Source organism: Dermacentor variabilis, chromosome 6 (assembly GCF_050947875.1).
Source record: "Dermacentor variabilis isolate Ectoservices chromosome 6, ASM5094787v1, whole genome shotgun sequence".
Taxonomy (NCBI): domain Eukaryota; kingdom Metazoa; phylum Arthropoda; class Arachnida; order Ixodida; family Ixodidae; genus Dermacentor; species Dermacentor variabilis.
Genome location: NC_134573.1, coordinates 8,736,287 through 8,749,724, shown reverse-complemented (window position 1 = coordinate 8,749,724; position 13,438 = coordinate 8,736,287). Strand labels below are relative to the sequence as shown.

General features: G+C 43.5%; 1 protein-coding gene across 5 annotated transcripts; it reads left to right on the top strand.

Moving 5' to 3' along the window:
- Nucleotides 1-2,839: 2,839 nt before the first annotated feature.
- On the top strand, nucleotides 2,840-10,089 carry LOC142584612 (uncharacterized). Of its 5 annotated transcripts, none has more exons than XM_075694748.1 (4): nucleotides 2,840-3,151; nucleotides 3,313-3,584; nucleotides 4,306-4,425; nucleotides 9,929-10,089. In XM_075694748.1, the coding sequence occupies exons 1-3, from the start codon at nucleotides 3,131-3,133 to the stop codon at nucleotides 4,400-4,402; spliced, it is 390 nt and encodes a 129-aa protein (XP_075550863.1). In that variant the 5' UTR covers nucleotides 2,840-3,130; the 3' UTR covers nucleotides 4,403-4,425; nucleotides 9,929-10,089. The 5 variants fall into 5 exon arrangements, 2 of the variants coding, with proteins under 2 accessions (XP_075550863.1, XP_075550864.1); XM_075694749.1 differs by having other exon boundaries at nucleotides 4,306-4,429; XR_012828833.1 differs by having other exon boundaries at nucleotides 2,842-3,151; nucleotides 4,342-4,429.
- The last annotated feature ends 3,349 nt before the right edge of the window (nucleotides 10,090-13,438 follow it).

Below are 13,438 nucleotides of genomic sequence, written 5' to 3'. Positions count from 1 at the left end.
GCAACAGTTTGCTACAATCGGGGGTATGACTCATTTTACATTTCCTGATCACCTTGCATATTTCCGCACAATGCTTTCGTCATTACTGTTCAGTGGTTCAGTGGCACTGAAAAGGCAATACAGGCATGAATGTCAAAAGAGGCACTTGTAGGCAGGGTAAATGCAAGATTACCTTGTTTACATGTCCATAGTTTGTGCTTACAAAGAAGGCAGAAGAAGGATGCCAGGAAAAAAAGCATTTCGTCTGAGGTTCCTCTCATTATGAAGCTGTTTACAATGATGAGAGCTAAAGACAAAAAGTGTGGTCCTAATGAATGGACACATTCTCCCAGTTGCAATTCATAGTTAAGATATTGAGGGACTTCAATCGCACTTCAAAAAGAAGTCCATGATCAATAAACAGTGCAGGAAGCCAGTATAACAGTTTTCATTGACAGTGAATTGGCCCTAGGATATGATCCAGTTTGCATCTTCAATAAAATGGCTATTGATTGGCTACTATTGATCTGTACAATAAGTGCAGCACGCAGTACCATTTATGCCTTGGGCCTCACTTATGCCATGTCAAAATTGTGGAAATACAACAGATTCATAAAACCAGCTCTCTTTATCACCTTATCTTAGGGAGGTACTTGTCAATGTTACAGTGCAGAGCACGAACATTTCCTTAGGAGAAACCTTCCAGTTATTTATGAATTATATGGGAGAGGTTCATTACCTCTTGAAAACTGTTCTGCATAACACTCTTGCTTCTTCACACATCTATCATGATCCGTCAAATACGGGATAAGTTGGGTGCTGCAGATAAATGGTTCCTGCAGAGCCTAAAGCTACAGCATCAATAGGTAGCTAAATTTTCATTCTTCAAGTTTGGTCCAGTTCTCTGAAACATAGACATAGAACTGAAACTGTTCAATCTGAGTACCAATATTAAATGTGTTATTTTGGGGCTTCAATGATTTGCTGAAGTTGATGGAAAGTGAAGGACTGTATAAAAAACATGGCTGTAAGGTCAGCTATCATCTTCTGGGCATAAACTTTCAGATACTGCACTAAATATAATCTAAAACACATGAAAAGTTTTTATACATTAAAGTACAGCCACACTGGATCACGCTAGCATCATTATCATATGTCACTGGTGTGGCACTTCAACACAATGTGGGAACTACCATGGCTCGTACAATGCTCCGAAGGATACATTGCAATAGCGCAACTATGCTCAATGGCATTTGAACTGTTTCTTGCAATTTACAACTTCTAGCCATGCACTTATTCATTTATGACTTGGATGGTCGTGAAGCCTAAGTGCTTTTCTACCTAGCAATACTGCAAGCTTGTCTGCTGACACTAGCTGCACAAAAGAGCAACAGTAGCTTGTGCTCCAGCAGAACTTGAGGGCGGATTACAAGTTCTTGCCACACTATAGATGAGAAATATGAACATACTCCCAAGCTTCAATATCTTAGCCGGTGTAAAGCTGCAATACAGGTACTGCACTCCCTTAATTGCACTGCTTACAGCTGTCAAACTATACCTCTGGTGCTATGCACATTTTGGGGATGGCAAGAAGTTCCACTAGACAAGGTATCAACCACACAGGCATTTAAAACATTGAGTTAAGGATGTTTAAGACTGACTAAACACAATTTGCCACTTGGCTTGGATCTCGATTCCTTTCCCCTCTAGTGTCATTGACTGAAGAGCCACAACAGGAGTAGAGTAGCAATGCTTTGTTGTCTTGCCTGTTTACTAATAGCAAGAAACTACGCTCTAGCACTGTAGCATAATCAAAGAACAAAAGGTTAAGTGCAAGCTTGATCAACCAGCTCTCCAGTAGTCTGGGCCCCACGTCAGAGCGTATCGTCGTATGGTGTCAGGACTACAAAAGTGCATGAAGACTACTGGAGGCTGCAGTTTCAGTAGAAGGTAGGGGATAACCCCTAATTAAGGGTAAGCCTTTGCTTTTGACAATGATCGGCCAAATTTAATCACGATTTCCCACTTCTCCGCCGGTGCAGAAATGCCATCGTCCTTTTAAGATTGACCACATTACAAAAACGTACGTACGTACGTACAGTCCTATACACTGCGGCTGGTCGCGTCGCAATCCCGTGTTTCTCTAGTTTTAACGCCCGCGCAGTACGTATGTAGTACTCAACAATCGGTTTGCTCTGGCGCAGTTTTAGAAGACTATCGTCGTCGTGCTCTTTGCGCATCACAAACGCGTCACACACACGCACGCACACACACAACTCGATTGTGCAACACGCGCTGTTCCACCTTGCATCGCTTCGTTCGTGGTCGTGCTGTTTGCGCGAACAAACGCGTCACACACGCAACTCGACTGCTCTGCGCACACCAAACGCCAAAACGCGATATTCCACCTTCGTTCGTGGTCGTGCTATTTTGAGCATACACATTCGTCACACACGCAACTTAATTGCTCTTTGCACACACCAAGAGCGTCACAAACACACCACCCACCCACACACACACACACAGCTTCGATTGCCGTAAAATCCGCTGTTCCACCTTGGTATCGCTTCGTTCGCGGTCGCGCTGCTTGCGTGCACGCGCAATGAAACTCCCACCCTGTTGCTCCGGCGAGTTGGCACAAACCCTGCGCTAGCGCATATTTCTATGGGCCCCGTGGCGCGCGCATGGGGACTAGGGCGTTTCAGGAACTAGGCGCGTTTTTTACACAACAACTAGGGACCTAGACTCCCCTAGGGCGAAAAGTTACCTAGATATATAGTTCCCTTTGGTGCCGCGGGGGCGGCGCTGCAGTCGACCGGCTGCACAGGCGAGCGAATGTAAATGGGCGTAAGCTGCTGACACGCACGTGGTAGTAGCGAAATGCCATACTAAAACGCTGCTGCCACGCACGGAAGTGACGTCAGAGTTATGATGACGTTGTTTAAACAAGTATGACGTGTTCCGGTTTATAGTTTTGCGCGCGCTGCTGGAGCTGCTTCAGCTTTTCAGCTTAGCTAAGACACAATTTTACGATTTCTTACTGTATTGTGTGCTAGAATGTTGTTCTAGTTGCGCTGGGAGAATCGGATGGTGTTCGAACTTGCGTTCACGAGCGACACTTGGACGCAACGCTCGAGCAGCTCGTTTCCTTATGCCTTGCAGCGCGTTTATGGTTGGTAGTGTGGTCTTATGTAGCTCCTGTTACGTTTTTCGGTGCTCTTGTTTGTTGAATTTGCTGTTGTGAATGGGGCACATGTTGGCTTTCAGTATGGCAGAACTTTTTTCTCTTATGGTAAAAACGTTTAAACGCGTTCTAAACTCTTGTCGCTGCAGCCAGAGTGCGGGAAGCCTCGAGCTCGCTTCTTCCCGGCGCCGCCCCGGCTTCGAGGGCCGCCGGGGACCTTCTCCATCGGCGTTGCCGCCGCTGGGACACGACTCTCAAAAGTTCAGAGTTGGCAGACCGCAGCTCTGGGCCATCCGGCAAGCCGAAGGTGCCGCTCGAGTTCAAGGACTTCGAGCCGCCACCTGACAAAAACTGCCGGACCATTCTCTATTAAAGTTTCTTCTTCATCCTTCGTAGGATTGCTGTTGCATATATTGCCCGAGTAAGTGCTGTTGCAATTTTTTTACGGCAATGTCGCATTTACCTCTACTGTTTCTTGTCTTGCATCTTCATGCTGTTTCCCTGTTTACCTCGGATTTTGGTGGCTAGCGAATCGCGACTTGCTTGTGCACCTGCTCGTTACAGTTCAAAAGGCACATGTTGAGCAACCTGAATGTAAACTATGAAGACAAATATTGCAAAAGGTGGCCCAGCCACTCATAGCTCTACTTTGGTTCAATTTTGTTGTAAAGTTTGGCTGTCTTGAAGACCGAGAAATTTTCTTAAATTTCTTCCAGCTAGTTTGCTAAGCTGCTATTTAGTATTGCTTCTTATGATGGCACTGTGCGAGGTACCAAGTTTGCGCAAATGTTCCTCGCAACTTGTTTGTAGACACGACGTAGCTTCATTGCAGGAACCTGCATTTTGTTATACATGTGAAATGCATGCTAATATGACCAGTGTGGGCTTGCAGGTCCATGCATGCCGCTCTCAAGCAAATGCCGTTTCCATTGTATGAATCTTCCTTGACCTTGCTGCACTTCACAGGGCTTGTTTGGTTAATCCTTTTGTCTGTGCAATAGAATGCTCATAGGTCTTGAGCTTTACCCTGATCCTTTTGTCCAACAAAAAAAAAAACTCTTTAGGCATTGCGTTAGGGAACATATCTGGGTGATAATGTGACAATCTTTGCCTCTATAACCTTTCTTTTCTCCCATCTTCAGTGAAGTTGTCAACCACCTGTCCCTTCGTTCGAACAGAGTGCCATGCATTGACAGAAATTCTCATCACAACAAGAAAATCTCTGAAGGAAATTTTTGAAACTGACTAGGACTTCGTCTTGGGCAAGTTGGTGAAATCTGCGACGCATTTTTTTTTTTGTGCGCAAAAAGATATTTATAGAAGAAGGACACATGAAAGTGCGAACTACCAACTGACTTAATGATTCAAAGGATGGAAGATAGGGTACAAATTTTGTGCACATGCAAGAGGCGAATGTTGTGACAGTGCTAGTTTGTCTAGTAATGCTACAAATCGGCATTAAACAAGTGCACTTCTGGGGAATTAAGGCAATTGAAGTGCTACTGACATGTGCACCATCTCTCTGATAAAATATTCCTTCGCGAGTTCATGTGCTGTTTTGTTGCTACTTCTGCCCAGGATCACAATGTTGGAAAGCACGGCTCACATGAGCAGGCCTTGCAATGTGCGCTGCACCATCCGGTTTATTTAAATTGTTTGAATGCTCCCTCAAATAGTCATTTAGGCATTGGGCCGTTTGGTCTACATAGAACTTGCCACAGCCGAGAGGTATCTCATAGACCAACCCACAGCACAATGCAAAATGGTTGGCATGATTTTTCATACACCCTTGTCTCGTGGTATGAGAGCCACTAGCAAAATTATTTGCTTTCACGTCGATAAATGTTGTACACTGTTGCACACATTTTTGGCGTGACAGAATGGGTCTTTTTTTTTTGCATGAGTGCGAACATTCATAGCGATGGAAACACAAAAATTGTTTCAAGTGAGGCACTAGATCACCCAGAGCAACAATCTAAAGAAAACATGTATTTTATGTTAATCTTGATTTATTAAACAATTTTCTCGCCCTAATGTGGCAAAGAGGACATCTTAACCTCTACACGGACAGGCAGAAGAATGACAATTCCATGAGAAATGTCAACATATGAGCATGGAAAGCGCAGTTGCCAGTGATGTGAGGACTGACGACTTAACAAGTACCACAACGCGGAATGGAAAGCGTATGCGTCAGCTCCCGCCTTTTAAAAGGTTGATGCTCTTATTGAACACGCCAATGCCATGCTGTGCCCCGACCAGCTTCAAAGCCGCAAACTGCACTGTTTTGCAGTACGCTGCGACTGCAGCCCACTTGTTGCCTGATGTAGATTCCGGATTCCGGAAATGGGCTGAGAAGGTCTAAGCCGACACGATGGAAGGTCTTGGTAGGGATGTCGAGCGGCTGCAGGTAACCGGTGGGGAGCTGGGAAGGCTTCTTACGTCGTTGGCAAAGTTCACAAGTGGGGACACAACATCGTACGGAACGGGCAAGGCCCGTCCAAAAAATACGGCGACGTACACGGTCATAGGTTCGAGATACGGCAAGGTGTGCTGCCGTTGGTGCGTCGTGAAGCTCTTCTAGAACAGTGGAGCGGAGGTGTTTAGGTATTACAAGTACAAACTCAGAGCCGTCCAGATGAAGGTTACGGAGGACGAAGAGGCGTAGAGCAGCATCGGCTGGAGAATGTTCAAAATGGTCTATGAGTGCTCTGATGTAGCCGTCATGATGTTGCTCGTCGGCGAAATGAAGCAGCTGTGATACAGAGAATACACAAGAAGCACTGGCAATATTGGAGGAGTCAAAGTTGTCAACAGGTAACGCGACAAGCAGTCAGCGTCTTGGTGCAGGCGGCCAGACTTGTACACCATGGAATATGAAAATTCTTGTAGCCTCAAAGCCCATCGACCAAGCTGGCCTGTAGGGTCTTTTCGTGATGAAAGCTAGCAGAGAGCATGATGGTCAGTGACTACGGAAAAAGGGCGACTGTAAAGGTAAGGACAGATATTCGCAACTGCCCAGACGACAGCAAGGCATTCTCATTCCGTAATGGAATAGTTGTGCTCCGATTGTGCTAGGAGGTGGCTCGCATAAGTAATAACGCGATCCTGTCCACGCTGACGCTGGGCTAAGACGGTACCTACGCCATGACCGCTGGCATCTGTACGCAATTCCGTAGGGGCATCAGGGTCGAAGTGGGCGAGAATGGGTGGTGAGGTTAGAAGAGTGACAAGACGAGAGAAGGCGGCGGCTTCTGAAGTACCCCGCACCTCCACCAGAATGTTACGTGTGAAAAGACAGACGAAAGGGGCTATTTACAGGTTATTTACACTGGAGCCAGGCAGCCAGGCCGACCCTCGCTCGCACTAAGAGCTGCGACGTCATCTTCGTTCTCGTGGCGGCCCGTCTTTTGAGCATTGCTCGATGATATTGTAATAATATTACTGCGAATAGAGCTTTTGTAATTGAGAAACTGAAGTAAATGCAGGACACAATTAGACACTCCCTTAGACATTCAAGTACTAGCCAGATGATGAAGGCACTCCTCATTAAAATTCTGTCACTGGAACTCATCTACTAGTAATAAAAATATCGCTGCATTGCATTATAACATGAAAGAAAATGCTTCTTGTCTAGTTCTATATGATTTTTAGAAAAAAGAACCTATTGAGGTTACCCTTGAAAGCATCGCCCACGCTTTTGTGTTTCAGTAGTTATTATGTAGTGCTGAGCTGGCTTTTCTGGCTCGTGAAACTTGCACAAACTTCAAGTCGCAGAGAATTTTATGTTCATGTGATGTCGTGGTATGTCTGAACAGTCCATGCCACTTGACCAAGAGCAGCTGCAGTGGTGAATCCAATGTTCTGTCTTGGGTCGGTTGCTCCATGGCCGCACGTACGCATTTTTCGTAGAAAACTGTAGCACCATCTGTAGGGCGCTGTTTTACTCACCGATGAAAGCAAAGGGCAGTCGTGGCGTATGCAACGTCGCCACTCCCTGCTCAGGAGCAGGTGATTTGAATTCCTCTCTAGGTATGCGGACCCTTCAGACGCAATTTCCTCGTAAACTAAGTCTTGTTGGCACGAAACAAGCACTGTGAGGTTTATGGAATGCTACTTTAATAGGCCGCATTTATTTATTTATTTCATACATACTGCTAGCCTCCATTTCGAGGCTGTTGCAGGACATGGGAAAATACATTGCATCAAAATATGAATGGCAAACTTATACACTTGTTAATATTGTAGTTTACGAGAAGATGTAGTTGAGCAATACAATAAGAGGGTGTGACCTTCCTGAGTCAGCCCTTAAAGGTTAATGAACAAAAATGCAGAAGCATAAGGCAAACAACAAAAAAAGTACACCAAACCAATTGCAAACATATTGCAGTGTCTGTAGGCGATACTTATAAGTTCAGATGCGTACTCAGACCTATTTTTCCAGCATAGGAAGGAAATCGTCAGGTGAACAAATTATATCACTAGGCAATGAATTCTAATCACTGATTGTCTGAGGAAAGAAAAAAATACCTGAATGTGTCTGTGTGGAACCTGTATTCAATTAAATGTTTAAGGTGTTTAGTTCTAGTGTTTCGCTGTTCAGAGAAAGACACATATGCACCACTGTGTAATTTGTAGCCCCCATTAAGGAGGTGGAACAGAAACTTGAGGCGTAAGAATTTAGCACGCTTGCAAATAGTACTATAGTCCACTACTACTTAGTAGTCTGCTTTGTATTTTCCTTTAATGTCCCATGAAATGACCATATTAGGGAGCACTCAAACAATTCAAATAAATTTCAAGGTGTGCATCTTGGCATGCTTTGCAAGGCCTGCTAACGTGAACTGTGCTTTTCGTGTGTTATGATCTTGGGCAGTGCATGAGTTCATGGAAGCATACGGTGTTAGGACGATCCTGCATGTGTTAGTAAATGTAAATTATTTTAATTGCATGTAACCTTAGAAGCAGGCTAGTAGCCAATAAACTCTTGTTTGCTAACCCAAGGCATCGAGGCGGTCAAAGTCAGGGTCGTTGACCATTTGCCTGCTCCTAACCCCAATTATTGGCAAATCAGTTCTGTAGAAACCCGCAAGATCAAGGAGGGTACACGAAAAGGAAAATTCTTGAGACCCATATGGGTTTTTAAAAAAAGGCGGTGACTGGTGACACGCGTAGTAGAGGCGAAATGCCATACCAAAACGCTACTGCCATGCACGGAAGTGATGTCACATTTTTGACCACGTGATTGTGACGTTTAAACAAGTATGGCGTGTTCCAGTTAACAATTTTGCTACAGTTTGCGCGCGCTGCTTCCACTTTTGATCTTAGTTAAAACATAAATTTATGGTTCCTTACTGTATTGTGTAGCAAAATATGCTAGTTAGTTGTGCTGGGACAACCGAAATGTGCCTGAGCTTGCCATCATGAGCGACACTTGGGCCCATGCCTAAAGCAACTCATTTCCTTATACCTTGCAGTGCCTGTTATGGTTCATAACGTGGTTTTGTGCAGCTTACTGTTCAGTTTTTCAGTGCTGTTGCTCTTGTTTGCTGAATTTGTTGTAAATGGAGCTCGTGAGTGTCTTCAGCTTGGCGGCACTTTCTTCTCTTATGACAGAAAGGTTTAAAATATTTCTAAACGTTTGTTGCTGTCGCTTACTTGAGTACGTTGATCGTGAAGACTTTTCCTTTTTTTTTTCCATCTTTCGTGGGGCTTTGCATAATGTGCGAGTAAGTGAGCTGTCGCAAATTTTTATGGCACTCAATGCAGCGTTTACCTCTACTCTTCGTCTACTGTACGGTTTCCCTAATCACGGATTTCTCGGCTCGATTGTGAATCACGACTTGCTTGAGAACCTGCTAGAAAGCCCAAAGAAGGCTACAGCATCTACATTCTGCGCCTGCTCGCAACACTTCAAAATGCACATGTTGAGAAACCCTAATCTAAACTATGAAAACCAGTATATAGGAACGTGTTCTACTCAGGCTCAATCTTGCTCTCAAATTAAGTTTGTCTTGAAGCCAGAATGCGGTGCAGCTTGTTTCCTAAACTGATATGTATACTAGCATTGTTGTTTCTTACGCTGTTATCTGAGGCACCATGCTTGCACGAACATTCTTCGCAACTTGTATGGAAATACGACGTACATTCATTGCAGGAATCAAGCTTTGTGTCCTGTCCTTCTCTTGGATTTTATTTTCGCGCTATTCTTGAGCTCGAATCAGGAATTTGTCATTGTAGAACCTGCACTACGTAGATGTGAAATGTAAAGACACTATACTGGTAGGTGGGTGTACGCAAATGTGTAAGTTTCTAGGCTCATGCCAATCAAGAAAATGCCAATTTTTCATCCCGTGAGTCTTTCTTCACCTTGTGGAATTTCGCAAGCCTTGTTTCAGTCATCCCTTGGTATCCGTTGCAGCAGCTCAGTGTCTATAGTGCCCTGCTGAGCACAAGCTCAGTGGTTTGATTCCCGGCTCTAACAGCCACAGTTTGATGGGGGTGAAACGTAAAAACACTTGCATTTGAGCTTTGGGCGCACTTTAAGGAATCTCCGGTGGTCAAAATAAACTAGAACCTACGATGTAAACCACAGTGAAGTTACATGTCAAAACCTCACAGTTAAAGTAATCTCTTGATCTGTATAACAAAATTCTGATAAGTTTTATCCCTTAGCATGATCCTCTTGTCTAATAAAAACTTTTTAAGGCATTGTGTAAAAATATGTTTTGGATGACTACTGAGTATTTTTTCTCAAATCTTTTTCAGCACCAAACCGAAGAAGTTGTCGATCACTTTGGACTTTTCTCAAACAGGGTGTTGTCCGGTGATTGAATTTCTCTTCACACAAGGACAGATTGTGAAGGAGATTTTGTAAACTATCAGCAGCAGTAGAGAACGAGGCACAAAGAATAAAGGAAATTGATGGACCCAATTTTCTGTTATTTACTATGTTGTGAAGGAAGCAGACAGTGAAGCTGGACAATATGTAGGGGAAATCATAATGTAGAAATAATAAGTAAAGAGGAAGTGAAAGTTGATAGAAAGACAACTTGCTGAAGGTGGGAGCCGAACCCCCATACTGTGCATTAAGCATGCCGTGCATTGCCAATTAAGCTACTGATGTGGTCGTCCTCCCATTTACTTGGCTATCTGTGTATGTGTAAGGGGTAGTCCTGGGAGGGTTGGCCAGCACTGCTTCTCTCGGCCATGTCAGGGGATGTGGAACATCTCTAACTGATGATGTCAAATTGTATGACTTCAGGATTAGGCAACTGGACAACAAGCCCTTAAATGCTCCCTCATGGCATCAAGGCAGCCAAAGAAAATACCTTTGACCAGTTGCTTGCTGCAAAGCTGATTTACTATGTGACTCCTGTTCTTAAAAAGGGACGTTCCACATGTGCTGTTGTTGGCTACGAGTGGTCCTGGCTAGCACTACTAGTGCTCTTTTTGTATGTGTACACAAATACCTAAGAAAGTGAACAAGGGAGGGCCCTCATGACAGCTTAACTGGTATAGCACAATACGTATAATGTGGTTCAGCTCCCACTTTTTCATCCACTTTCATTTCCTTTATTTCTACATTTCAATGAAACACAATTTCCGCTGTGCTTTCTCTGGCTTTGTAGTCTGTTTTTTCATATAGTAAAAAGAAGGCTGCCTGAAGTTCATACAGGCCGCTTCAGTATTTTTGTACAATCCCATAAGAAAAGGCATTTGTTCCCCTCGGCTAAAGAAATACAGAATCCAGGTTTGTGCAATTTATCTGATATGTCCACATTTTGGGACAAAGTCTTCATGGACTATCTGGAAGCAGTGGCGAAGCCAGTGGGTAACAAACTGGGCACAAGCCCTCACTCCCCCCCCCCCCCCGTGCACACACACACACACACATACAAAATTTCTATCTATATGGGATCTGCCCAGCCCCCTTTCCTTCCGCAGTCATGTTGGTGCAGCCCGTCCACCTGCTCTCCCTATAAAAAAAATTTTGGCTATGCCACTGTGTTGAAATATGTGCCACAGTAGTCATCAATGTTTTAAGAAATTGAGGAAGAAGCTAAACAAGTGAAATGTCGAAGAAAGTTCTCAGGTGTGTTGCTCATGCATGGCAACATGCCAGACTGCATGGCGAAATTTGGTTTGCGATGCACTCTGGCATGTTTGAAACATGCGTGCCAACTGCACGCTAGCCTAGCCTGATCACTACTGCTGTGCACAATTAAAGTCATGCTTTTGACATCAATTAAACAGTAATCTGATTTAGAGAAAAGCATGCTTCTGCATACTTTTGCCCTTTCACTTGCTGGCTCTGCTGGTTGTTGCCAAGCTGGATGATCGTGTAGCTGGTGAATCGGCATTCCTGACCCCTTCAACTTGAGCACAAGCCTCAGGTATCTCCTTTTCTTTTGCACAACCTATACCTTGCAGCAGTTGTTGCAGTTCATAGTGTACGTCTGTGCAACTTGCACTCTACATTCCAGTTTTGTACTTTATGTTTTGTTTGGTTTGCTGTTGGTTAGCCCTCATTAGTCCTACCACACATCTACTGTTCTGAACCATGTTCACGATATTTAACTATATAAGGAACTTCCTTGTTACTTGATTTGTCTTTTACATATGAGAATTGGATCAGAACTACCCTACTTTGTTCATACATGGTCAATCACACTCGTGTCTTGTTGGTTAGCAGCTCCACAGTGAAGCATGTCCAATAGTGTACCTTATGTGATTTGGATGTGTGGACAAAAGCACAGGTGCACACCTCGCATTTAGCCAGATATTTTATCAGGTGCTGTATTTTCCAACCACTTATTTAATTTACTAGTTTTACCTTTCATCTAAGTGCGGATGCTACTGAACTGCTATCACTGGGGCTGGCAATATTATATATAATATATGCTACCTTTGCAACTTGGTCCCTGTTAAAGCTTGAAGAAAAATAATCCTATAATACAAGCAGTCACATAATGTACCCCTGGAAAAAGATGGTTCATTTGCAAAACCTACTCGACATAATTTATTAATAAAAAGAAATGGGGTGAGACAGATGGTATGCCCTTCCTGAAATTATAAAAGGCAAAGTAGACTGGTCTCATTTTTTTCTACACCACCACAGCTGTGGTGCATGCTGGTAATTGCACTACAGCTGAGTTGCGAACAGAGAGCATATAAAATGTGTAATCCACCGAGTCTTTTTGATCATAGGCAACAGTTTTTTTCGTTGAAGCATTGTGACATTATAGTAAAGGAATAAACTGTTGCGTCCCTGTATGCTGCAATGAAATGCAAAGGAACAAAATTCTCTAAGTCTTTATTTCTTTCAAAAAGACAACAGCTTGCCACAGGAACACATGTTTAAGGACTATAGCAAATTAGCCTGACAGAAAAGCAAGTAAAATTTTTTTGTTGGTTTGATTTCATGAAAAACTGCTGTGGCTGCTAGTGCAGCTTGTAAAACTTAGGCAAATGGAACGTGGCAATCGTGCATTTTCACCACAATGGACACGACGAGGCACAAAGATGTGAACAAATGAAAGGATCAGTCATGTGCAGTGAAGTCTTAGAAGTAAGAGAGGCTTTGAAGACATGCAGCAATACCAGATAAATATAACGGACAAATGAGCATTCAGTATGAAGTGCTGCTCACACGGCCAGGCTTGGCCATTGTAAACAAGAACAAACATGCATTGCTCGGTCTGTATACCTGCGCTCATCTGCTATACAATAGTCCTAGCCACATCCCTGACCATTAAAAATCTGCCCATTCATTTAGATGGTTAGATAACATTGCTTTCTTGAACTCCTGGCATTGTTGATAGACAGCACTTTAACTGCAGGGCTACAGTTGCGTATTAGTGAATGCGTCTTGTGACATAAGCAGATTGTAACCACTTGGGCTCAACAAAGAATTAACCTCACGCTCATATATTCAAGAAAAAAAAACAGTTCACCCAAGCATTTCTATACTTTCTGCAGGAAAAGAAAAATGCAATAGAAAGCATAACCAACGCTTCACAACCTTGCATTCAACTGGTCACTTTTAAGCATTATTGCTCATCTTTAAGGTCCTTTAATGAATCAAGAAAACGTGCCAACAAGCACCTTGTAACAAAAATTGTGCAACCCAACTTTGTTGCTTCGTACAACTATTAGAGTGCTTGAAAACAGCAAGTCAAATAAGCCATAAAGCTTACCATTTAAGAAAATCCTTTGCTGGGCTAGTTGGTTCATTATCAGTCTAATAGCGGAAAGTGCAAACTTCAAACGGGACAG

Bases quoted from the DNA above. Each gene is read 5' to 3' on its own strand.
- LOC142584612 (XM_075694748.1), top strand. From the start codon at position 3,131: ATGCCTTGCAGCGCGTTTATG. The intron at 3,152-3,312 runs GTTGGTAGTGTG...TTGTCGCTGCAG, and splicing joins TGCCTTGCAGCGCGTTTATG to CCAGAGTGCGGGAAGCCTCG. The intron at 3,585-4,305 runs GTAAGTGCTGTT...TCCCATCTTCAG, and splicing joins CTGTTGCATATATTGCCCGA to TGAAGTTGTCAACCACCTGT.